A 25,444-nucleotide genomic window follows, 5' to 3' on the forward strand; every position below is an offset into this window, starting at 1 on the left:
ATCAGGAGTCTAAAAACAGCTTAGTTTTAAAAATAATAATAAAAACGGCCATTGTTTGACCACCTACAACGTGTCTCTGTATAGGCTTTAAAAACAAAAACAGCTTTACCGAGCTTGTATAAAACTTTTTACCTACCTTAGCCTATTTTAATGTTGACAACAGCCCTGTTGAGTGGGTTATCTTCTCAATTTTACAGATGAGATAACCAAGGCTAAAGATAAATGGCCTAATTCTCCACAGCCTGTAGGGTGTGGTAGAGCTGGGATGCAAACGCTTCCCTCTGCCTCTGGCCTGCAGAGAAAAGATAGTTTTTAAGAAACACATCTTATTCAGTATTACAGACGAAGAGAAAAACGTTTTCATAATTGTTTTCTCTCTTGCCAACATTCACAGGAAGGGGATTTAGTGAACACTCATTGTCCAATCCCCTCATTTCACAAGGGACGAAAGTGAAGCTCAAAGAAAGTAGGCCCCTTCAAAGAAATGTAGTCTTCGCTACCCTTCAACCAGAAAAATTACGTTTCCCTCCACGCCCATGTATCATTTCACACCAACCCTGGGCGGCCCCACGGGGCAGAAAGTGGGGCTCGTGATATTCCCGCAGACCGGGTTCCCATGTGATCCCCGGCAAACCTCTCCCGACCGCTCCTCCAGGGAGCAGCACTTATTCTCGTTGCTTAGAGAAGGGAAGTTGTATTTGCATTTCTGTGCCCCCGTCAGCCAGTCTCGGCACCATATACTAAGCGCTTGACAGTCGCCAGCTCATTTTCACCCGAACACACTCGAACTTCCCCTTCCCGTGCAGGCTAAGGAAAGATTCAGCTTACAGACGCGAAAGAACCTTTCAATAAATTTGTCAGTCACCCGTAGCTCAATCAAAAAGAACCATGGCAAATTTGGCTATTAATGTAGCAACGCGTAATCTCGTTTATTCCTCATAAATTTATAGAGAGGCCATTTGAGGAAAGAGAACAACGAAACTCAGAGAGCTCAGAGCGTTGCCCGAGATTACAGCACTAGTAGAAAGGAGCTGAGGTTCGAGCCCACACCCGGAAGGCTCAATAAGCCCCCGGTTCGCCTAACTCAGACTGGCAGTGCCAGGGCCCCAGGGTTCTCCGCCGACGCGCACCCTGGTCGCGCCAGGCCACGCTTCGCGGCCGCCGCCACCTTCCCAGGAAAGCTACCGAGCGGGGGTCGCGGGTTGCAAGCACCACCCGCTCCGTTCCGCCCCGCCCCGCCGCGCGCGTGGGAACGCGGCGCCCTCCCTGGGGCTGCCCACGACGACCGCCTGCGCGCACCGGGGACGGCTTCCACTGCCCCCGCCCTGGCCTCCTCCCAGCCGCCGCCATCTCCTCCCCGCCTCCGCCTCCCCGCCGCCGGGCGCACACAGGGGCGGGCGCCCGGGGAGTGCGCCGCGATTCTTCTCTTTTCCGTCCGGCACCGCGGCGGCCACCTCACATCCGGGCGCGCGGCAGCGCAGGCGGCGCTGGGGCCGGGGTGCGTGGAGGGAGTTATTAAGGGGGAGTGGGCCGAGGAGGAGGGGCGGAGGGCTGGGCCGCGGTTACGGCGGCTGAAGAGAGACAGCTCGAGCGGGTGGGGGGGCGAGAGCGGAGGCCGCGCGGAGCAGACCTCGGACCGGCACGGGTGGCGGGGAGGGGAGCGGCGACAGAGGCACCGAGTAAGGGCCTGGCGGCAGCGGCGACAGAATCCGAGGGACCGCGCGCCAGGGCCCGCAGGGAGAGAAGGGGCGCGGGCGCGCTGCTCCCGGGGTCGCGTGCGTGAGCGCGAGCGCTGGGGCGCGCGCGCGAGGTGGGCAGGGGCGCGAGGCCGGCGGGCAGCGGGCGGGCTGGCGGGGCCCGAGCCGCCGGGCTGGGGCGGACGGCGGTGGGCCTGCGCCGGCTCCAGCTCGGAGCGCCCGGGCCGGGGGATTCGGCCTCTCCGCTCCCTCCAACCTACCTCCCCTCCGTGAGTACCGTCCCCGCCCTTCTTCCGACGAAGGCCGCTGGGCCGGGGCCTGTGCGAGAGGCCGGGGGTTGGGGTCGCGGCCCGGGGAAGCCGAGTTTCGAAGCTGAAGCCGGCGCTCTCCCCTTCCTTGCCACGGGCGCTCTTGACATGACCACAGGTGCGGCTGGCCAGGCGAAGGGCGCTCGGGCTTGGTCCCCAGTCCCTGGCCCCCGAATAACAAGGGGCAGCTGGCGCCGTCCATTGGCAAGTGACAGGCACTTTACTGTACAGCTCGACTTCCCGGATCCCTGGCCCCAAACTCTCTCCTACCTGCCCCCACCCGGGAAACTTCCCCACTGCTGCCTGATTGGCCCCTATGGGTGACAGCGGCTAACCTTGGTTTCTTTTTATATTAAAGCTGCTTAAAGTCTGTATCCTGATTTGGGCACCTTCCGCTTCTGCTTTCCTTACCTTTTTGATGCTTAGAGCATTTTACTGTATGAGATAGCTAAGTACCAGTCGTTCTATTTCCAAGGGGGTTCTGGTTTATAGCCTCATTGTTGGGTGAGGCGTTGTTTTTTTAAAGGTAGTCATTTTAAGAAATACGAGTTTCAGTTTCTTAAATAGTCAGGACTTCTGAAAATTTATTGTTCTCCGTGACAGTTTTGTGTTGATTTATCTTTCAGGTGCAAAGAATTGTAGACCAAGGCGCCATGGATAGGAGAAGTGTGGTTGAAACAGAAAACGGAGATGCTTTCCTTGACCTGAAGAAGCAACCAGCCTCCAAATCCCCCCATCGATATACAAAAGTAGGCTTTGTTACTAATGAAGTAGTGTTTCTTTCCAGGTGGGGAGGTTAGTAACATTGTGTAGGTATTTCGTTAGTATTATCTAAAGTGGTAGTCTAACTCTGACTTACTATATGGACTAAACTAGATTTAGTAAAGCATTGCTTTGAACTTTTTCTGGAAGTGTGAATACCCAGAGTTTAAACTAGAATTTGCTTCTAAGTAGCTTTCAGGTGAAGGGACTATGGCTCAGATCCCATGTGAATGTGTGGATCAGTATATGTTGGCACACACATTCTGTAACAGCTGTGTAACTGGTGTCTTATTGACTCGCATGCTGTAAGGTAAAGGTTCCAGCTCTGGGATGCCTCACAAAATCAGTGTCCTGTGTGTTGATGTTTCCTTGAGAGGCGAACTCCCCAAAGAAATGCTCTTTGGTGTACTTAGCTAGGGTAACCAGATGTTTTAATTGTTTTTTATTTCCTGTTACAAATTGGCTATGGACTCACAAAAATAAGACCTCAGTCATATTTCCCCTAGCTTGTGGTGATTTTAAACTCATCTAGATACCTGCTTTTTCTAGTGGGGGAGCATATCACCTTACGGTCGTTTATTTATTGCAGCTATTGCTTTGGTATTTTGTTGCCTACTGAATGTTTCTGAAGAGGTTGACGGGACTCGGTGAGCTGTGAATTCATTTCTGGTTCCTTGAGATGTGTTGGGCTGGACTACATAAAGTGTGCTTGGGACTGTTGACAGGAAGGCTTATATTCTACCTAGGCCATATGTCTATTTCTTTAGTATGGACCTAATCAAGGACTCTAATGTAATTATTGTACCTGGCTTCCCAGGGTACTGAATGTTTAATATTTTGAAGTCCAGTCCTTGTTTGTATACTTGTTGTGCCACTACTCTTACCTGCTTGGTAAAGTATCAAATGCTGTCAAAGTAATATCCATTTTTAGCATTTAAAAAACTCTCTACAGGAAAAAAATGTTTTCAGGTGTAAAAGTGTTCTTGGTTAGTTGCTATCTTAGCACAGTCTGTTTTGGCATAATAGAATGTGAGTTGGTAGGAAGTATTTTACTTCATTCAGATTTGGTCTTCCCAAATGTTTCTCTCAAACCTAAGAGTGCTTTGAATAGTGTTTCACAACTTAAATTCATTATTTAAAATGTTGACAGGTGCATTCTGAATGGAGAAAAGCTTATTACATGAAGGGAAACTGATTTGAACTGCTTCTATAAGCTTATGTGATTTCAAATCTCCCAGTTCTTTTTGAATAAAAGTTCTGACTGGTACTTTACTTTGTAGAGTCCAGGCAGAATTTTGAATCACTTTCACACACTGATTAGAGTAGTATGTATATTTCATCTTTATGTATATATCTTTATGCATAAGTCATTTCTAGGAAAATATTGGTCTCTTTAGGATAGAACTTATGTACGTCTGCAGTAAAGATTAAGAATAAGAAGCTCAATATTGCCCATTTTTGACAGTCCAACCTCAGAATTCTGCCATACTTAGATAAGTGTGCCTTAAAGAAATGGTTAAGAAAAACATTTTTTAGGTGTTAATGACAGTAGAGCTTAGATTTAATGGTCTTCTCTACCAAATTTAGTTGGAAATAGGTTTACTTTCCACTCTATTGAAGAGGATTTAGTTAATCACAGCTTTAGGATCGTGTTTAGGCAGTGTTAGGGTGGTGCTTGCTTATTATACATTATTGCATTATATATACTGTACTATATATACTGTATTATATTTACAGTATGCAGGACTTGAGGCAAACTAAGCCTTTCTCCTTTTGAAGAAAGCTTGAAACAGTCCTGTGTTCTAAGCATTATTATAAATGGTCTGTTGGTTCCACAACTGAAATAATATTTGAGCCATCCTCCTCCCTGTCTGCATGCTGAGATCAAACTGTTGGAATAAATACAGCATTTAGTAATGTTTCTGCCACTTCAAGTTCACGGGGTAGAAAGTTTAGAAGCAGTAGAAGAAAACTATCCTCAGTGATTTTTATAAGTGATGTATTTTGTGAGAACTTTTGTAAATGTGGGATGTTTACTACAAGGTCAAAAAAAACCCATTGGCCGGATGAGAGGGCTTCTTAACCGTTGACTCTTCTTAGTCTAGCATTCAGTTTTAGGTGGGATAATATTAATAGTTCAGAATTCGAGGTTTTTTTCCGTAAAGGTCAAGGAGTCTAGATGTCTGGCCGAGTGCTTTTCAGGCTAACATACCAGAGTTTCCTTGTGTATTGGGACATCCTTTAGTCCACCTTTCTTCTCAAAGGTTAATGTGTCTGGCTATCACCTATGAATCTTGGTAAATTGTGAATTCTCATTGATAGGTCAGGGCTGGGCTTTTATGGTTAAAATGTGGCTTTTAACCAGCGCCCAGGTGGTGCCCATTACTGCTGGTCCACTGACCATACTTGAAGTAGCAAGACTTCAGTCTCCCTCAGAGAACTTGATAGATGGTGTTGATGTTTCAAGCAGCTCAGGTGCATAGTTACTCCTCAGCGTTCAGGTGGTGTCCGTTGTGCTTCCATGAATGTCTCAGGAGCTCAAGTTAGTCACATTGGATACTTTCAGGCCTTCCCCTAGCCTCGGTCATGATTAATTGGGATGACTATAAGTGAGTTTATTGTGTGCACCTGTTATCCTGAGGGTCTTGAGCCCTTAATTTATAAACCCACTCAGGCCCATTTTGCCAGACCAAATTCCTAAGGTATTTACATGTGCATTTATAAACTGATTGGATTATGTTGAAGGACTTTTGGAGGTTATAGAGTGGAGTTTCACCTCAAGGTCATGGACTGAAAGTGGTTTAGACAGTGGTTCTCAAAGTATGGTCCCTGAACTAGCATTTAGCGTCATTTGGTAACTTGTTAGAAATAGGAAATCTTAGGCCCCATCTCAGGTATTGAATCCAACTCTAGAGGTGGTGCCCAGCCATTTGCATTTAACAAGTCTTTCAGGGAATTCTGACTCTGATGCAAGTTTGAGAACCATTCTAGGAATAGAAGGCAGTGATGCTTATTAGTGGAAAACCCTTGGGACTCATTCAACTTTTTCTTACCTTCATCAGAGGTCCTTGTTCACCAGTTCTTGACGTGTAGTATCGCTAATAGAATACCATCTTCTGCTTGAATACAAAAATAGAAGTGCTTTGGACTATCCCACTATTCAGATCCAGGTTTTTTTCTTCAAATGAATACTGATCCTCTTTAGATGACAAAGTATACGTACTTTGTGCTGTTCCTCCTTTGCTCCTGTATTTTGCCACTGACTCCTTATTGAATGCTGTTACCTGCTAGTAGGACAGGGAATAAAAGCAGAGGACACTCAAAACATTCAGCTGGATACTGACCGCTGTTAATCATGCATGTGAAATCTACCAGTTAAAAAGTAGGTGTTAGATTATCTGAGATTCATTTCACATGTGCTCTTCATTGCCTTGACTAGTTCTGAATTGGGACCATTTTAGTCATCATTGTTCGTAAGCCAGCCTAATTTATGGTTGATGAGCAGTTGGTCACAGTGGTACAGCCATGTTTATGTCTTTGCTTTTTTTTTTAATTAAAGATTTTATTTTTTCCTTTTTCTCCCCAAAGCCGCCCGGTACATAGTTGTATATTCTTCATTGTGGGTCCTTCTAGTTGTGGCATGCGGGATGCCACCTCAGCGTGGTTTGATGAGCAGTGCCATGTCCGCACCCAGGATTTGAACCAACGAAACACTGGGCCCCCTGCAGCGGAGCGTGTGAACTTAACCACTCGGCCACGGGGCCAGCCCCTGTCTTTGCTTTTTTTTTTTGGTGAGGAAGATTGGTCCTAAGCTAACATCCGTTGCCAGTCTTCCTCTTTTCGCTTGAAGAAGATTGTGTGTGAGCATCTGTGCCAGTCTTCCTCTACTTTGTATGTGGGATGCTGCCATGGCATGGCCCGATGAGCAGTGTATAGATCCACACCTGGGATCCAAACCCGTGAACCCTGGGCCAACAAAGCAGAGCACACAAATGTAACCACTACACTACTGGCCAGCCCTTAGATCTTTGCTTTAAAACCATTAAGAAAATAGACAAGCAACTGAAGTGAACTGATTTGAGTAATCCTCCTAGCTTTCTGGGAGAGAATGTTGTGAGACTTGAAGTCAAGCCTCTGAAGAAAGAGTTCTGTGATTTAAATCTTAGGTTGAAGTCAAGAGTCAGATGGTCAGTTTTGCCTGTAGAAAGATCTCATTTGATAACTTAGTAGATATCTTTCATAAACTGAGTTGAGTAGTAACCTCTAACAGGTGGCATTTCAGTGACACACTTAGCTACAAACTTCTTAAGCTAGTATAAAAATAGGGATGCCTATTTATATTGGAGAAGGCAGGATTATAGTATGAAAAATCGTTATACAGTCTTAATGTTTCAGCTGTCCAGGACACCTAGCCAACTGGAAGTTCTTAGAGGGGGCTGGTTGGCAACACCGTAGGTACTGTCTTCTGACTGCTTTTTCCTACCTGTTCCAATTCTCAGTCATATTGAAAAATTGTGATTCATGACCCTTGCTCATGGCGGGAACTTCTAACTAGATTAGGAGCCAGTCGTTTCACAATTGGAACCTTTAATAGAAATTTGTGGGCAGGGCCTTTGATTCACGAAAGGGTGCTTTGGGCGGAGTCTGGCTTAGGGGAAGTCTGCCCAAGGAGGTGGCAGTTTGGCTCAGGATTCCCACTGGTCCCATTGGATAGAGACAAACTCAGCACTGAGTGACAGAGCTGTTGGGAGGGGTCATGCACCTTCCCTTGTCCTCTCGAGAAGCAGTAGAGAGGAGAGGATAAGGGCCGTTGAGCCCCACTGCCTCATTTAGGATCCCCCACTCTACCACTTAACCTATGTGACCTTCAGCCATATACTTAGCTTCTGTGAATCTCATCCTTTTCCTCTGTAAAATGCAGGTGAAACAGTGTCTACCAGGTAGGATTTCTGTGGGGAATAAATGAGAAAATGGACGTCAGGTGCTTAGAAAAGCAGCAGGCACACAGTTAAGTGCTAAAAACCACTTATGATTGATATTTGTAATAAGGGTAGGGAGTGCTACTAAACGATACCAACTTTAGGTCAAGATGCTTATTTGCTGAATGTCATGGTAACCATCTTTATTTCAATAAGAAACCAGAAAGCCCTACTGAAAATGTAATGCCCCCACCCTAGAAATGATTTGTTTCCTTCTAGTATTTATCTACCTGCTTACTTAATGTTTTACATTGTACATTTACATTACATTTTATCAGTTGTGTAAACACATTTAAAAGCCAAGTTTTATTATTATTGCATTGGCCAGAACAACAGAAAAAAACAAGCTTTCCTGGGGTTTTTTTCCCGGTCCCATTTTCTTAGTTTCAGATAAGTTCTTTCAGTAGAAGAAAATGTTTGCATCAAATCAGCTACCATTAGATGCTTGGGTGGAATCCAGGTGCGAAGTCCTGCTTATCAACTCTGCAGGATCCAATTTGAATCCTGACCCTGCTGTAAGAACTGTTCTAAATGGTGCCCCTTTAGCAATAAACCTCATGAATGGGCAGGTGGCGGGGGGTAGTGGAATGTATGCCATGTGCCCTATGTTGTTAGTTCACCATTACCCTGGCTATCCACTATGGATGCCATTACCCTATTGTGATCTATTTTTGAAAGCTTTCTAATCCTTTCAGAAAAGTCATGTGACTCAGTAGAATGAAATATCAGGTCAGTCAGCAACCATGTGAGAGCCTGATGGGCCAAACCCAATGCTAGTGGGTGTGTGGAGGGTGGGGACTGGGAGAGAAAGGTCAAAGGCAGACCCAACCCAAACACTGCTCCCCTGGACCTTTGCCTTTAGGAAGAGCCAGGTGCACACACAGGTGAGGTGCTAGGTCACTTCTAGAGTGCTTTGACTATTAATTAAATAAAACTGCAATTTTTTTTTTGTTTTACAAAATATCTACATTAATTATAAAAAATTGAGCTTTTTACTCTTGTGAATTGAATTCAGCTTACAAAGGTGAAGAATATTTCCCCTTTCGTCTCTTCCTGTAAGTGGCTTGTGTGAAACTTCTATAATGTCAGAATGTCATCAGAATGCATAGCTGCATCTGCATGGGATTTCTGCCGAAAGAAACAGGATGAGGATTTTAACCACTGTTGTTTGGGGCTTATACTCAGATTCATTTGCTTTCTACTTTATATTGATAATTAAAAGTTGGTGTCCATATTTGTAATTCCCAAATAGATTGTTTTGGGAAGCTTGGCAAATTTTCTTTAAGAAAGACTGCTAAAACTAAGGAAATCTGTTTATACTTCTTTGGGTGTGTGTCTCTTGGGCAATTAGCAGCTTGTTCCTGCCTGGTCAGGTTTTAGTAACCTGTACAAAAAGTAAGGTCTCAGATAGTAACTCTCCTCTTGTCCAGATGATAATTTTAGTGAATTTGTTCATGATCAGTAAGTTCCTATGGGTTCTCAGGATTCTACAAAAGGGTCATCTCACATTCCCCCCTGAAATACTCATGGAGAGGAGCACTCCCAGTTCAGACAGGGCACTTTCCAAGTATTTTGCTTTTAGCCAAAGTTGATTTTCTTTGAAAATATCTGAAAGGGGTTCCTTTCCAGGAATAATTGCTGTTAAGGGCTCTTGATGAGATGGCAAGTTCAAGAACACTTCTCTTGAGAGACTGGAGAGCCATGGGGCCAGAGACAAGAGTCATCTGCGTGTGCTAGACGCTACGCCTGGCACACAGGAAATGTTCTGTGGACAGTTACGAAAAGAGCAAACTTTGTATTGACTTAGCTTGTGGCTTCTCCCCTCCCCACTTAAATGGGGGATCCTCTTAGGCTGGGATAACATCTTATGCAACTTTAAACATTGCTGGAAGGCAACAGATTCAGCCCTCTAAATCCCATGAGGATCTCATTTTTTCTTACGTGTCCAGGTGGACCTTGGGCCATATTTTGAGAAACATCGGTTTAAAGCACTATTTCTTAACCTCTTTGTGTCCATTGGAGATCTTTTGAAGGTATGAACACCCACTACAGAAATTGTATGAATGCATAATTTTGTATATGACTTCAGGGGGTCTTCTACTCCTTGAGGCCATGAAACTGATTTAAGTAGTCCTGCTCTCAAGAACAGTAAGTTTGGTTTTACTGAGATGTTTCAAGCTATTCCCAGCAGCGTTTACAATCCAAGAATTGTTTTATTTTCCCAGTTCTCAGCCTATTAATGAAGAAAATGACTCTTCATCCTCGTACAGGTGGGTTGTGTTTTAGCCATTGCACTTGGTCCAGGTGTACCCAGGCACAAATGGTGCTGCTGGCATGGTTAATGCGAGTGTGCAACTGGCCTGCTGTTCTACCTTGTGCTCTTACAGGCCTCTCAGGTTTGTATAGATGGTCGCTTGAACGTTTATTCACACCTAGTATATGCCAAGCATATAAAGTCACAGGGAAAGCTGGAATAATAGAGGGAAAGTTAAAACATTTTTACCAACCTGAGTGACTCTCGTATCTGAGAGTCGTTATATTGGTAGTGCCGCTGAATCAGTTCCAACTCCTGGTGACCCTGTGTATAGCAGGAACAGACGGCCAGGAAAGGACCCCAGGCCTCGGCTGTGAGAGCACTGAATCTTAACCACTAGACCACCAGGGCGGGCTGTGTCTGAGAGTAGTTGGCATGTATCAGTCTGTGATTAGAGTAATGAGTCTGTAAGAAGAGAAATTAAATAAAATATTAACCTCTGGTAACTGAACCTCTTAGTTTAATTTACTTAAAGAAAATTTGTTTTTATTGAGATATGCACATACATAAAATTTATCCCTTTTAAAATGCATCGTTCAGTGGTTTCTAGTAAATTCGCAAAGTTGTATAACCATCACTGCTGTCTAATTCCAGAATATTTTCATCACCCCAAACAGAAACTCTACCCATTAGCAATCACTCCCCAGTTTCCCCTTCCCCCAGCTCCTGGCAACCATTTAATCTACGCTCTGTCTCCGTTTACCTATCTGAACATTGCATATAAATGAAATCCTACAACATGTGGCTTTTTGTGTCTGGCTTCCTTCACTTAACATAATGTTTTCAAGGTTCGTATTTTGGCATGTATCAGCACTTCATTCCTTTTTATTGCCAAATAATATTCCATTGTATGAATTTACCACATTTTGTTTATCTGTTCATCAGTTAATGGACACAAGAATTCTTTCCACTTTTTCTTGTTGTGAATAATGCTGCTATGAACATTCATGTACAAGTTTTTGTATGGACGTGATCTTTGAGTTCTCTGTAGTGTATGCCTAGAAGTGGAATTGCTGTGTCTTATGGAAACTAACTTTCTGAGCAACTACCACTGTTGTCCACAGCATCTGCACCATTTTACATTCCCATCAGCAATGTTAGAGGGTTCTAGTGTCTCCGTATCCTTGCCAATATTTTTTCCCCTTTTTTTATTGAGTTCATAATAGTTTACATCATCGTGAAATTTCAGTTGTACATTATTTCTTGCCTGTCACCACTTAAGTACTCCCCTTCACCCTTTGTGCCCACCTCCTACTCCCCATCCCCTGGTAACCACTGAACCGTTTTCTTTGTCCATGTGCTTGTTTATATTCCACATAGAGTGCAATCATATGGTGTTTGTCTTTCTCAGCCTGGCTTATTTCACTAAGCATAATACCCTCCAGGTCCATCCATGTTGTTGCAAATGGGATGAATTTGTCTTTTTTTCTGGATAAGTAGTATTCCATTGTATTTATATACCATGTCTTCTTTATCCAGTCATCTGTATGATGGGCACTTGGATTGTTTGCATGTCTTGGCTATTGTGAATAGTGCTGCAGTGAACTTAGGGGTGCATATGTTACTTTGGATTGTTGATTACAAGTTGTTTGAGTGGATACCCAGTAGTGGGATAGCTGGGTCGTAAGGTAGTTCTATTTTTAGTTTTTTGAGGAATCTCGATACTGTTTTCCATAATGGCTGCCCCAGTTTGCATTTCCCTTTTTTTTTTTTAAACAGCAATCCTAGTAGACATGAAGTGGTTATCTCACTGTGGTTTTAACTTGCATTTCGCTAATGACATGGAACATCTTTCATGTGCTTGATGGCCATTTATGTATCATCTTTGGAAAAAAATCTATTGAAATCTTTTACCTGTTTTTCGTTTGGATTGTTGTCCTTTTGTTGTTGAGTTCTAGGGGTTCTCGATTCTGGATACTAGACCCTTACCAGATACATGATTTGTAAATATTTTTCCTATTCTCTGGTTGTCTTTTCACTCTCTTGGTAATGTTTGAAGCACGAAAGTTTCTAACTTTGAAGTCCAATTTATCTGTTTTTTTCTTTGGTTGCTTATGCTTTTGGCATACTCTTAGTTTAATTTTACTTAAATTTTTTTACATTTTGAGTTAATCTTTGTATGTCATGAGGCAGAGGTAAACTTTATTTTTTAGAACAGTTTTAGATTTACAGTAAAGCTGGGAACATAGTAGACAGTTCATAAATAGCCCTCACACAGCTCCCTATTATTAATATCTTAGATTTGTATGGTACATCTGTTACAATTAACAGTGTTGATACATTGTTATTAACTGAAGTCAATACTTATAGTCACATTTCCTTAGTTTTTTTCCAGCTTTATTGAGAAATAATTGACATACATCACCATATAAGTTTAAGGTGTACAGCATGATGGTTTGGTTTACATATATTGTGACGTTTCCTTAGTTTTAAACTGATGTCCTTTTTCTGTCCCAGGATTCCATCCAGGATAGCATATTTCGTTTAGTTGTCCTCTCTCACTAGTCTCCTTATTTCCCTTTTTGAAAGGCTGTTTGTTGCCTTTGTTAAAATATTTTTTGATCCCCACATATAGAACATTTGGTCCTCCTACATGTTTTGCGGCTGTGTTAAAATGTTAGTCTTTCCCAATTAACTCCTAAATAAATAGATAAAATCATTAGAGTTTTAGCAAACAGGTGTAGTAGTAATAGAGAGTACTTATCACTTGGACTCTATTATCTTTTGGGGTTAAAAGTTTCAAACAAAGCCTCATTGTTGAGAAACTTTTGTATATTGAGAATATACATATTTAAGTATGAAATATATTGCTCTCAGTTTAGCAGTATACTAGGGTTCTTAGTTTAATATTTGAATTAGAGAGTAGTGGATATAAGAGAATACGTAATAATCTTTGGGTTGCTTCTAATAGCAAAAAAATTGCTTTATAGTGGTTTTTTCCTGTAGCGTATGTGTAAAAGTATTTCCTATATTGCAACGTCCTTCCTGTTTCTACTGGAAAATTTTAAGCCCTGCTGTCCTTAGGATTTCTGTATCGTAACATCTGCTGTCATCATAACTACTGTTGGTCCGTCCGCCCCCAGCCAAATTTGTGTCACCCCTGCACCTCTGACACCTGTTTACCCTGCAGATTTCACTGGACTCCAGTCTTTTCTGGCAATTTGTAGGTGGTATGTCAGTGCTTTGACGGTTTTTTTCAGAATTTTGAGCAGCCTCTAGACATTTTCTTATATTTGAAATTCTGTTTATCTCAGACTTCTAAATTTTTATAGGTATTTCTACACAATAAGACATAATTCATAAATAAATTCTAAATAAATGCAAGTGCCTGATTGATATTCTGGGTTTTAAAATTAAAACGTCACCAATCCTAGGGCATTTTGCTGTCATGGAGAAAACATTTAAATGCTTCAGGTAACCTGAGTGAATTCATGGCATGCTTATGTGCCGTGATTCGTGTAGGCTGAGAGAGTAAATCTATCCCTCCGTATTTACCCCAAGATACGGGAAGCAGTGATCAGAGAAGCAGCAAGCGTTGTATCTTGAAGCCTGTGTTGAGGGTATTCCAGAGGTCATGGCACAGTGGGATATGCTTTTTTACAAGGCAGTTGAAGCATTTTACTGGTACTGAAAGTTTAAGAATTGCTTTTTGTACTTTGTTATGAAAATGTTTTAAATGTGTATAAAAGGGGAGGCATTGTTTTTTGTGTGCATGCATCTTTAGGAACAGATGTGTATATATTAAATATCTGTGTATGTATATAATTGCATATATTTCCTAGTTCTGCTGAAAGGGCCTAGAAGCAAATGAGAATACCCAGTTCCCAGAACTTGGTTTCTTACACCATTCCCTCACTTAAAGGAACTAGGATTTCTCAGAGAAATGGCTGACTCTAGGGCTAGTTCTAGGCTAGGGCCAGATGGGTACAAGATAAGCCAGAAAGTAAGGAAGTACTTTTTAAAAAATGGTAGGGCGTGTCAAAGGGACATAGGAGCCAGCTTTAAAGAGGCTCCCAATTTGAGCACCAAAATAATTAAGGACATTAATGAATTATAGACCATTGGAAACTAGGAATCTGAGCCCAGGGTAATAATAAATAGGCAGATAAGCAGGGGAGAAGGGAAGATTTGTGTTTACATGGAATGCCAAGTGCTGACTGGTAACTGTGGAGAGAAACCAGAGAGGCCTAGAGTTGGAAAATCAAAATTGGTTTGGGCAAGAATCATCAATAGATGCTAAATTTAGGGGGAAATTTTCATGAAGACCAGGATATTTGCATGACTTGAGAGCATGTCCCCATAGATTGCATACTAATTGCAAGTGGGAAAGTAGTAACTGAACAGTAGAGAGACTGGAGAACACCTTGACCAAGTGGTCAGAATTACCATCAGTAATAAGGGACAGGTGGACATGGGCATCCAGAGGTGATGCTCTGAGAGGGACACAACGTTTCTTAAGTTAGTGTTCTGCCCCAGGGTTGCTTAGCCTCAGTCTAATCATGAGGAACATTAGATAAACCCAAAATGATAATGTTCTCTTAAACAAAAAATTAAGCTGTAATCTAGAAATCTCAAAGTCATAAAAGACAAAAGAAGTTGTAGAAATGTTGCAGATTAGAGGCCGAAATACATGACAACCAATATCTGATTCTAGACTGGATCTTGTGTTGGAGGCTAAAAAAGTAATATAAAGGACATTACCGGGTCAGTTGACAAAACTGGAATCCGGAGGGGTTGATTAGATAAAATATTATTGATAACTGGTTATATGAAACTGACAGCCCTTCTCTACCAGGTTCTGCAGAGAGGAGCCCTTATGCCCTAAGGCACCCATTGTATGTAATGGGTTTGCTTATCTCTTATCCATCTAAAATGATGTTGGCCAAGTATAATCCTTAGGAGAATGGAAAAATAGTCACTCAAATCATTTTCTGTGGGGCTTAAGTCTCTCGTGGAACTGGATAAGAGGCTGTGAAAGAATATCCTCATTCTTAGGAAATAGACACTGAAGTATTTAGGAGTAAAGGACCATAACTTATGCAGTTTACCCTTAAATGTTTCCCCAAAAAAGTTACATATAGAGAGCCCAAATGCTAAAGCAAATGAGGGGAAAATGTTAATGGCAGGCAAATTAGATAAATGGTATATGGATGTTTGGGTTGGTTTTTTTTTTCTGGCACTTTTACTATACATTAAAAAAAATCTAACTCCTTGTAAATTGGCATCTAATGCATTTAAGAGTGGTAAGATTAGCTGGAGGTTTTATGTAAGCCTGAAGCTTCCATGCCTTGATGAGCATTCCGTGTTGTGTAATATAACTATATTATTGGACAGTGATTTATAAGAGAATGTATTGTAGCAAGAAACTGATCACTATTAAGTTATTTGCCAATTCTGCTTGAGATCCTTGCCAGAACTTTGAGCTAACTCGAGTCCTTTCTTGAATATGTCAAGATATAAATAAGAACTGTGTGAAATGTTTAAGGTAGACACTCAGAATTACTGAGAACAAAAATAAATTGAAAGTGTGTGGCCTGAGAAATGTTATTTAAAATCACCATTTGATTTCTCTTTCTAGGAGGAGCTCTTGGATATAAAAGAACGCCCTCATTCCAAACAGAGGCCTTCATGCCTCTCTGAAAAATATGACAGGTATTGGTGGCAGGGGGTGTGTTTCTAGTCAATTTGTTGTTACACTAGACTTGGTAAATTTAGAATTGTGTTGCTTTGGAGTTTTTTGGTAGAATTTTGAGTGGGGAGGTTTCATGGGTAATGACATTGGGCTTCTGGACAGATACATTGCGGATAATGTATGAACATGACTAAATAGTGTGTCATTGCATTATCTTCATCAGTTTCATTATTAATTAGCTTTACACCAGTAATTCAAAGATTTGAGCTGCAGGGGACTCTAAGGACAACTAAACCAATTCCTTTTCAACTAACTGGTGATGGAATTAAAATTAGAAGATGACTTTATCAAAGGTACAGAGTCAGAAAGCAGAATTAAGACTTGAACACAAGAGTCCTCACCAGGGTCTTTTCTCTCTATCAGTGGCTTACACTGTGCCTTGAGGGTCCTTCTTCAAAGGGCCTGCTCCAAGTAGGCTAATCAGGACTCTGAGCCTTTTATCTTTGCCCCACCTCCTCAAACAAAATAACCCATTTAGCCATTTATATTAGTCCTTTTGCATCCTGGGCTCCTTCATAAGAAGTAGAAGGCTTTGTTTTGAGAAGATAGTAGCTAAAAATGGTCTGAAAATCCTTTATGATAACCCTGCGTTGCACTTCTAATGGTCACCTTAAGACTTTAAGGTCATTTCTTAAATGTCAAGGTAGATGGTTCTTTTAGTATTTTAAACATATAAAATATCTATTATGTTTAATTTCTTGGTTGAATAGGACATACTCGTATCATTTTGTGTTTGGACTGTTCAGAAGGTTGTTAAATCTGGACTGCTCACCGCTTTCCCCTGATGAGGGTGTTACTTGAATAATGATTATTCCAGTTGGTTAGGGTTTTTTGATAAGTCTCAGATAAGCTGGTTTTTTCATTAAAGCTGTAAAGCTTTTTTATGCCTCAATTTATGCCTCGAACTTTTTTGTGTTATATTTCTTCTTGGCATAAAATAAAGTTATCACTGGCGCACACATTCACTTTTTATTCTAAAGTGGAGACTTTGTGCCTAATAATAGTAATGAAAATGAGAGAGAAGAAAGAGTTTCTCATTCTTCTGTTTCTCTTCTCTCAGAGAATTAAAATTTGTTGGGTTCTTAAACTCCAGGCATTCCTCACAACACACTAGAAGATAGGTACTGTCTCCTTTATTGTGAGGAGTTTGAGACTGAGAGCTTTACCCACTTATTCAAGAAATTCAGCTGAAGCAAGGATTCAGTTGTTACCTACTATGTGGCAAATACTGTGTCAGGTGTTTATTAAATACTACCTTCATGAAACATTGGTCTGTGGAAGGATACAGTCAAATACTCAAAGAGTTGATCATTACCCGCATTACAGGTGTGAATTACAAGTGTGGAGTACAGTGCTAGTTTGTAGCGTGGCCTGGTCTGATCTTGGGGGTTGGGGAAGTCCTTTCAGCAGAAGACTGAAGGGTCCAGGATGTCCATGGTGGTGGTGGCAGAGCTAGAATTTGGTTCCAGATGATTGGGCTCCAAAGTCTCTGCTCGGCACACTGTACTACCTGCCACCCCATCGTTAGAGGGTAACGAAATAAAACTCAAACCACACATTTTAAGCTCTTAAGAACTGTCTGTTCTGCTTGTGGGAAAAACTGAGACTATGCATAGAAATTCTGGAAAAATACATACCAAGTGTTCCAGGAGCCACTTCTAATGAGAGGATTAAGGAGTTTTTTCCTCTCTTGTACTAATCTTCAGTAAACTGAGTAATCAGTATTTATGGAGCATCTTCTTTATGTAGGACAAGCATAGTTATTGTAATCCCTATGCACCCCAAGGTTTGTAGTCCGAATGTTTCATTTATGCACAGACCACTGGTTTTCAAGTGACTATTGGTATTATGTGAACAACAACAAAATTTTACTGACTTAATAGTTGTTTTTTGTTTTCATCTTAAAAGATATAACCATTCTGATAGCAACCATGAAGTTTTATATTGGAAAGGGGTTTCTGTAACTTATTACCTAAAGTTTAGAAATTAGACTATTTGTAGTTCATGGATGCAAGTGCTAACTGTGGGTACTCTTTGACCTTTAGTGATGGCGTCTGGGACCCTGAGAAGTGGCATGCCTCTCTCTACCCAGCTTCAGGGCGGAGCTCACCAGTGGAAAGTCTGAAGAAAGAATTGGATACAGACCGACCTTCCCTGGTGCGCAGGATAGTAGGTGAGCACAGTGTCACTCAGAAGTCGGGGCAGCAGTTTTGGAGACAGTGCTCTTTGCTGCTAGCTTCAGGCTTGGCTGTGAGAGTTTTACGCATTGGGGGAAAGTGTCATTATCAGGAAACTGATTTACCAATGGGATTTTTCCTGATTAGCAAAATAAAATCATAGATTTCCTGTATAGTAGTGGCAAGTAGACTATATTAGGTTACGTGCTTTTGAATTAAAAGTACTGATGTCTTTCATTGACATGAATAACTGAGTTAGATGTGGGAGGGAGCATAAAACTGTGTTATGCTTAGTATTATATATGAGACTAGTTGTCAGGTTTAAATCAGTTCTGGCAATTCTTAATTCGTATTGTATTATGATCTGAATACAGAGTTTGGGTATGGTTTGAGACTGGAGTAAAGTTTGATCCTCCATACCTTTATCCCTTTAAACTAGACAAGATATTGAAGAGTGAAATGGAGACCTGGCAATATAAAAGCGAGTCAAGGAACTTGTTGCAAAAGGAACTCCTTTTGAGATGAGAGAGAGACTCAGCATAAAATAAATTTGAAACTAAGCAAAAAAGATAGAGGTTGACTCTAATTTGAGCAATAAGACCCCTCAACACAGAGTGTATCAGTATACTTAGTGCAGTAATGTCCCCAAAGCAAAGAAATTATTCTAACGTAATCATTAAAGATGTGCACAGAGATTTGAATGAAATGATGCAAACTTAGAAGCAACCTAACTGTCCAGCAGTAGAAATGGTTTGGGTAAACTTCGGTATAGCCACATGTGGGAATATTACATTGTTCGGCTGTAAAAACATTGGAGTCGTGTTTACCAGCTCATACAAAACTGTCCACATTGTATCTTGTTGTTAGAAAAAACTGAGACACTGCTCGGAAATTGTGGAAAAGCACATAGCAAAATGTTTTAGGAACTGTTTCTGGTGAGAGTACTAAAAGAAGTTTTCTCACTTGTACTTATCTTTTCTGGTTTTTCTAGGAAGAATTTTTTCTTGTGGACATGTTTATTTTTCTTACACCTTTATTGAGATATAATTGACATATAATAGACTGCACATAAAGTGTACCATTTGATGTTTTGCCTTGTGTATACACCTGTGAAACCATCACCACAAAGTAATAAGCATTTCCATCAGTCCAAAAAGTTCCCTAGAACCCCTGTGAGTTCCTCCCTTTAATTCCTCACTCTTCCCCCCAGGGAAGCCCTGTTTTCTGTCACCATAGATTAGTTTATATGTCCTAGAATTTAATAAATGGAATTATATAATAGACATTCTTAGGGTAGCTTCTTTCACTCAGAATTAGTTGTTGTAAGATTTGTTCGTGTTGTTGGGTGTATAAATAGATTGTTCCTTTTTATTTCCTCGGGGTATTCCATTGTATGAATTTGCCACAGTTTATCCATTTATCTATTAATGGACATTTGGGTTTCCAGTTTTTGACTATTAGCCAAAACTGCTATTACATTCATGTACAAGTCTCTATATGGACATATGCTTTCTTTTCTCTTGGGTAAATACCTAAGACTGGAATCGCTGGGTCCTATAGTAGATGTATGTTTAACATTTTGAGAAACTGCCAAACTGTTTTCCAAAGTGATTATACCATTTTACATTTCCACCAGCGGTGTGTGAGAGTTGCACTTGCTCCACATCCTCGTCAGCACTTGGAATGGTCAGTCTCTTTGATTTTAGCCATTCTATTAGGTGTGTAGTGGTATCACATTATGGTTTAATTTACATTTCCCTAATGACTAATAATGTTTTCGTATGCTTCTTTGCCATCCATATATCCTCTTTGGTGAAGTGTCCAAATCATTTGTCCATTTTTTAATTGGATTGTTTTTTGAGTCTTTGAGAGTTTCATATATACTAGATACAGGTCGTTTTTCAGATAACATGCAAAATATTTTCTCCCAGTCTGTGGCTTATTTTTGCATTCTCTGAACAGTATCTTTCAAAGAGCAGAAGTTCTAAATTTTCGTCAAGCCCAGTTTATCATTTTTTTTTAAATGGATTGTGCTCTTGATGTCATGCCTAAGAAAATTCAATGTCAAAGATTTCCTCCTCTGTTTTCTTCTAGAAGTTTTATAGTTTAAGGTTTTACATTTAGATTTATGATAATTTTGAATTAATTTTTGTATATAGTACCAGGTAGGAATTCAAGTTCATGTTTTTTGCACATGGATAACGAACTGTTCAATACCGTTTATTGAAGAGACACTTTAATTTTTTATGTAGTTATTTTTCAAATAGTGAAACCTGCTATAGTGTATTAGTTGACAAAACATTTGCTAATTATTACATAGTTAAGGACTTAGTCAAATAAAGAGATTGTGGAGACTAATCATGGAAAATCACTCATTTAGAAGAACATTTATTGCTCCGAGAAAAGGCCGAAGGCTCAGTCTTATTTAAATATGTAATGTACGTATTGCTCTGTATCTGTTTTGGTGGTGACTCTTTTCCAATACCCCTCCCCACCACCAGTCATGGACAGACCACCTAAAGAGGAAAAATGCCCTTGTTGGTTTGCTTAACTTTCTTTTTCCGGCATCTTTCCAGATCCACGAGAGCGTGTGAAAGAAGATGACTTAGATGTTGTTCTCAGCCCACAGAGACGAAGCTTTGGAGGGGGCTGCCATGTGACCGCTGCTGTTAGCTCTCGGCGTTCAGGAAGCCCATTGGAGAAAGACAGTGATGGGCTTCGCCTGCTTGGTGGACGAAGGATTGGCAGTGGGAGGATAATCTCTGCTCGGACCTTTGAGAAGGATCACCGTCTTAGCGATAAGGACTTGCGAGACTTGAGAGACAGAGACCGAGAGAGGGACTACAAGGACAAGCGCTTCAGGGTTTGTCTTCTAGATCCTTTGGCACCTCATGTGCTTAGAAACTCGACATACGCTTCATTTGTACCAGGTTACTTTGCTATCCTGGGTGAACATAGCCCATTCTAAGCCAGATTAAGGAGGACTAGAGAGAGCTGGGGATGGGGAGGGGCTTCAGGTCTACAGCCTGGTATCTTCTTTGCACTGTTGAGCATTACTTCATTCATCAAGACTTTGATTGAGGTAGAAATGCCTTAATGAAAGTCTTATTTTTTATCTTGCATTATGTACTTTTCCAGAGGGAGTTTGGGGATAGTAAGCGTGTCTTTAGTGAACGTAGAAGAAATGATTCCTACACAGAAGAAGAACCAGAGTGGTTCTCTGCTGGACCCACAAGTCAGTCTGAAACCATTGAGCTGACTGGCTTTGATGATAAGATACTGGAAGAAGATCACAAGGGGAAAAAAAGAACAAGGCGACGGACAGCCTCTGTGAAGGAAGGTCAGCAAAAACTTGGGAGGGAAATTCGCTGTTCTAAAATAAAAGGTTCTTATAGTTGACTTAATTGTACACTTAGGAATGGGCAGCAGTTGTTGGGAGGTGGCAAGATTTTAATGTTGCAGCCTGATTTTGAAACTGCTTCGTAAGTGTGAATTTACTAGGTGTAGATTGTACTATCTCCTCAACTTGTTCTGCCTGCAGTACTAAAGAGAAAAGTCTCACATTACCCTATAAGAGTACTGTGTACAGGAAAGGGTTCCCCAAAGATAAGAAATGCATGGTAGGAATAATGAGGGGTCTAATTTATTGAGCACTTATGTCCTAGACATAGTGGTGAGTGTTTTGTCTATATAATCCTAACTTCTCCTAATAACCCTGTGGGGTAGGCACTTTTATGCCCATCTTATAGATGAGCAGATGGAGGCACAGGGCACTTAAGTGATTTGTCTGTGGGCCCTGAAGAAGTAATTAATGAAGTTGGGAGTTGAGCAAGACGCTTTTGTACTTTAGAGCCCACATTCTTCACCATGGTGTTAGACCTTCGTAGGTCTTTGTTTATGACTTGGCTTCTCCCAAACTCAGTTTTCTCAGCTATGAGGTAAGGTCAGGTATTTCCCTTACTAAACTGAAGAAGCCAGAGCTAATGTGTGAGAGGTGCCTGGTGCAGAGTGGGAGCCCATTAGTCATTTTCAGGCCAGTGACTTGGCTCTGAGGTGGCCAATCCTGGGCTAATGGTCTTGGGAAGAAGCAGTGTAGGACCATGCTGAAGAGCCAGGTGAGCTAGCCTGGGCTTGAGTATTGGGCTGCAGCTTAGAAAAAAGATAATCTTTGTAAAACTCTTAACAGGTGGGCCTATTTCTTTCTAAGGTGAAGACAGTGCCTCATAACTTCAAGGGTTACTTTTAGCATTGAAGATAAGACATATGCATCAGAACTCAGTCTCTTGTAGGCACTTATTCAGTAAATTCTGGTTCCTTCCAGCCTTCAGGTTTAGTTGAAAAAAATCTTTTGGCAGACACTAGGCAACAAAAGGGAAAAGCTATTTTATTTTAATATATGAATGTTTAACCGGTGCCAACTTAAAAGGCTAGGACATATTTAAGCAGAAATAAGCTAATGGAATCTAGGAGAAATCATATTACTTGTCTTTTTTTGGTATAGTCCTTAAAATGCAGTAGACATTACCATTATCTTTGTGCTGTTACACATTCTTCCCTAGCGTGATGCAGGAAATTGATGGGTAACTTGGGAGACTTTGCTATTAAATTGTCTTTGAGATATGAGTTTGTCTCATTCTCTGTTAGACTAAACAGCACCAGCAAGTGCAGTCTTTTCATCGAATGATAAGTATCAGGCTTCTGGTGAGAAAAGCACGTGTTTTCCCTAACTGAGATGAAATCTGAGTTTCAGCCATTCTTGTATCAACAAGTAGAGAAGCCAGAAGGAGTGAGATAGATCAGTAGTGTCACCTCTTCACTACAGATGCAAAGAGAGACAGGCCTGGAAAAAGGGGACAACCCAAGACCCTATCACGTGGGTTTTGTGGCGGAGCCTTGAGTAGCATCCAGGGGTCCTAGCTCACTCACCCCATTAGTTAATTGCAAAAGGTCCCTAGGCTGTCCTAGCTACTGTATTTGAGATAAACAGGTCCCCTGTAGTTTCATCTTGGCTGCAAAAATGAAAGGAAGGGTGAGTGCCTTTCAGTCCATTTTTGTGTCTCTATTCTAGCTTTCTACTGAACTTGTTATGTAGCAGTTCTCTGCAGGTACGGACTAGTACTGGGAGTATAGTAAATGAGCAAGACAGACGTGTTCCTTGCCTGCATGATTTTAAAACATATCAGTATCAAGTTCCCACTCTATACAGTGCTGGGTGATGAATGAAATAATTAGAATATGTGTTATACCAGAAAAAAATTATGTAGAAGGGGGAAATAGTTAAAACCCTCTATTGATAGAAAAGAAAGTTTTTAATTTGCATTCTCTCTAATGAAAATACATGTTCGGGGCTGGCCTGTGACTGAGTGGTTAAGTTCACGCACTCGGCTTCAGTGGCCCAGGGTTTCACCAGTTTGCATCCTGGGCACGGACTTAGCACCACTCATCAAGTAATGCTGAGGCAGCGTCCCACGTAGCACAACTAGAAGGACCTACAACTAGAATATACAACTGTGTACCAAGGAGCTTTGGGGAGAAGAAGAAAAAAAAAACATTGGCAATAGATGTTAGCTCAGGGGCAATCTAAAAAAATACATGCTCATTCTGAAATGTTATAAAACTTGCCCTTAGTTCTTTCCTGGGTCCCTGGCTTTTGAGTCTATCACAGTAAATGGCCAGTTGTGTTTGTCTGTCTACTAGTGCGTATTCCTACCCACTCAGACCCACTTTCAGTTGTCAGGCCCATTCTGCTTTCCAGAGAACTTGAAACTGGCATAGAATTGCATGCGGGGCACTCTTGCTGTTTGCAGCAGCTGTTCATCTATTAGGAAATGTCCCCATCTCAGCACAAAATAAAAGTGAATGGGAGAAATATTCGTTTCTTTTGTAAATGTATGAGCCAAGTACAGACTCTCTTCTGGCTCTCATCTCTAAATTGGGACACAAAAGTGCAGCAAAATGTATGTTGCTTGTCAGTCCTGAAGTGGACAGTCAGGTTCTGGTGGGTAAAATGGGTCGGGGAAAAGCACTGCTGTAGTGGAAAAGGACATGAACTTGGCATTGATTAGGTTATTAAGTTGTTTACTTTTCTAGGGCTCACTTTGTAACATGAAGATAATGAGTCTACCAAAGCAGTCATTTTAGTTTAAATGTCAGTCTTTAAGAAACAGCATTTGCCTCTGGTGGTTGGCAGTAAGCATGTACTGACCTGGAGAGACTGCCCATTGCCTTGTCCGTGGCTCACAAATGTCTATCTCACTGGTTGCCTTGGGCCCTCAGAAGGCTCAGCGTTCTTAGGTGGCAGGCATGCCTGTGGAGGAGCAGTGCTGCCTCGTATGCACAGCATGGTGCAGGGAGCATAGGTGGCCTTCCTAGGATTGAAGCTTCTGCCACGTGCTAGTATTGAGACCTTCTGTGAGCAAGTCACGTAACCTTTCAGTTGTAGTCTCCTGCTTTGCTGTCTAACTTTTTCCAAGTGTTATTGGGACGAAAGCAGGTGATAGCATTTAGCCTCTCTTGGTCTAGAATATGCTGGCTGATTAATAATGACACTGCAGAAATTGTTGAGGACTTTTGAGAAGGGAAGGCTCCAGGCTTTGGCGCTTTTTTTTCTCAGAGGACTTCATGTCTACTGTGATACTGAAACAACAGGCGCTCTTATATAGGTGCTTTTGTAGAGTGGGGCTTTGGGAGTTCTGTTCTTTGAATTAAAAAGTTGAATGCCTAGTATATATCTCAGTGCACATATTTAAAAGAAAAGAAGATTCTTTTTTTATCGTAAAGGATTTTGCTTTTTCTGTATTCTGGCTAAAACTAAGATGTTAGATTCCTTAAGTGTTAGCACTGGGTACCTTCACTTAAACCTTACCTTCTCATCCTAACAACAACCAAACATTACTGAGTTTTAAATGTGCCAGGCATCACAGAGTAAGACAAAGCTGATAGAGCAGGTTACCTGTCCTCAGGGAGCTCGGTATCACCGGTTACTAGAATATACTGTGATTAGAACTGTGAGAGATAACACAAGGATTATAGAGAAGGCAGCAATTAATTTTGCCAGATAAGGTAAAAATAGGTAGATAGGGCAGGCTTCCCAGAGGAGGTGACATTGGGGCTTTGCCTTGAAGGATGAGCTAAAACCAGTCTATAGGCAAGTGAAAATTGTCCTCATGCTAGGTTTCACATAAATACCTTAGGTTGTTGAACCCTGACTTAAAAGTGGTGGTGCAGATGCATGGGTGAAGGCAGAGCCAAATTAATTTGGTCCCATTTTTAAGCAGTAAGAGACTTAGAAAGACTATCTTTAAAAAAAAAAAAAAAATTCCCATTACAAAAAGAATCCACTACAGTGTAGAAAACTTGAAGAATGGGTGGAGGAGGGACCATAAGTCTTCCTCCATGTGTTAGGGTTCTGGCCTGTTGTTAAGGCTTTGTTCCTCCTCCAGCTCCCATAGGAAGGGAACTGTTTTACTGTTGCGCGTGCTGGACTGGCACAAGGAGTCTGCTTTTAAAGTCAAC

The 25,444-nt window shown here is 41.4% G+C and overlaps 2 protein-coding genes across 21 annotated transcripts in view; one reads left to right on the plus strand and one right to left on the minus strand.

Moving 5' to 3' along the window:
• The window catches only part of SFI1 (SFI1 centrin binding protein), a 90,184-nt gene extending 87,917 nt beyond the window's left edge, over window positions 1-2,267 (minus strand). For 3 of the 8 annotated variants that reach the window (XM_070628444.1, XM_070628441.1, XM_070628438.1), the window contains exon 1: window positions 1,958-2,267. The gene's annotated coding sequence lies outside the window, so the exon portion shown is untranslated. Of the gene's footprint in view, window positions 1-136; window positions 293-1,957 lie in introns of those variants that run through there. The other 5 variants (XM_070628446.1, XM_070628439.1, XM_070628457.1 and 2 more) reach the window with 4 other exon arrangements.
• EIF4ENIF1 (eukaryotic translation initiation factor 4E nuclear import factor 1) overlaps window positions 1,098-25,444 on the plus strand; it is a 44,725-nt gene continuing 20,378 nt past the window's right edge. For 3 of the 13 annotated variants that reach the window (XM_070628463.1, XM_070628466.1, XM_070628472.1), the window contains exons 1-6: window positions 1,098-1,498; window positions 2,632-2,754; window positions 15,639-15,712; window positions 17,798-17,925; window positions 20,506-20,792; window positions 21,068-21,269. In XM_070628463.1, the coding sequence (XP_070484564.1) occupies window positions 2,659-2,754; window positions 15,639-15,712; window positions 17,798-17,925; window positions 20,506-20,792; window positions 21,068-21,269 (787 nt within the window). In that variant the 5' untranslated portion in view covers window positions 1,098-1,498; window positions 2,632-2,658. Of the gene's footprint in view, window positions 1,967-2,631; window positions 2,755-15,638; window positions 15,713-17,797; window positions 17,926-20,505; window positions 20,793-21,067; window positions 21,270-25,444 lie in introns of all 13 variants that reach the window. The other 10 variants (XM_070628465.1, XM_070628469.1, XM_070628471.1 and 7 more) reach the window with 6 other exon arrangements.

The sequence above is a fragment of the Equus przewalskii genome, chromosome 7, assembly GCF_037783145.1.
Source record: "Equus przewalskii isolate Varuska chromosome 7, EquPr2, whole genome shotgun sequence".
Lineage (NCBI taxonomy): Eukaryota > Metazoa > Chordata > Mammalia > Perissodactyla > Equidae > Equus > Equus przewalskii.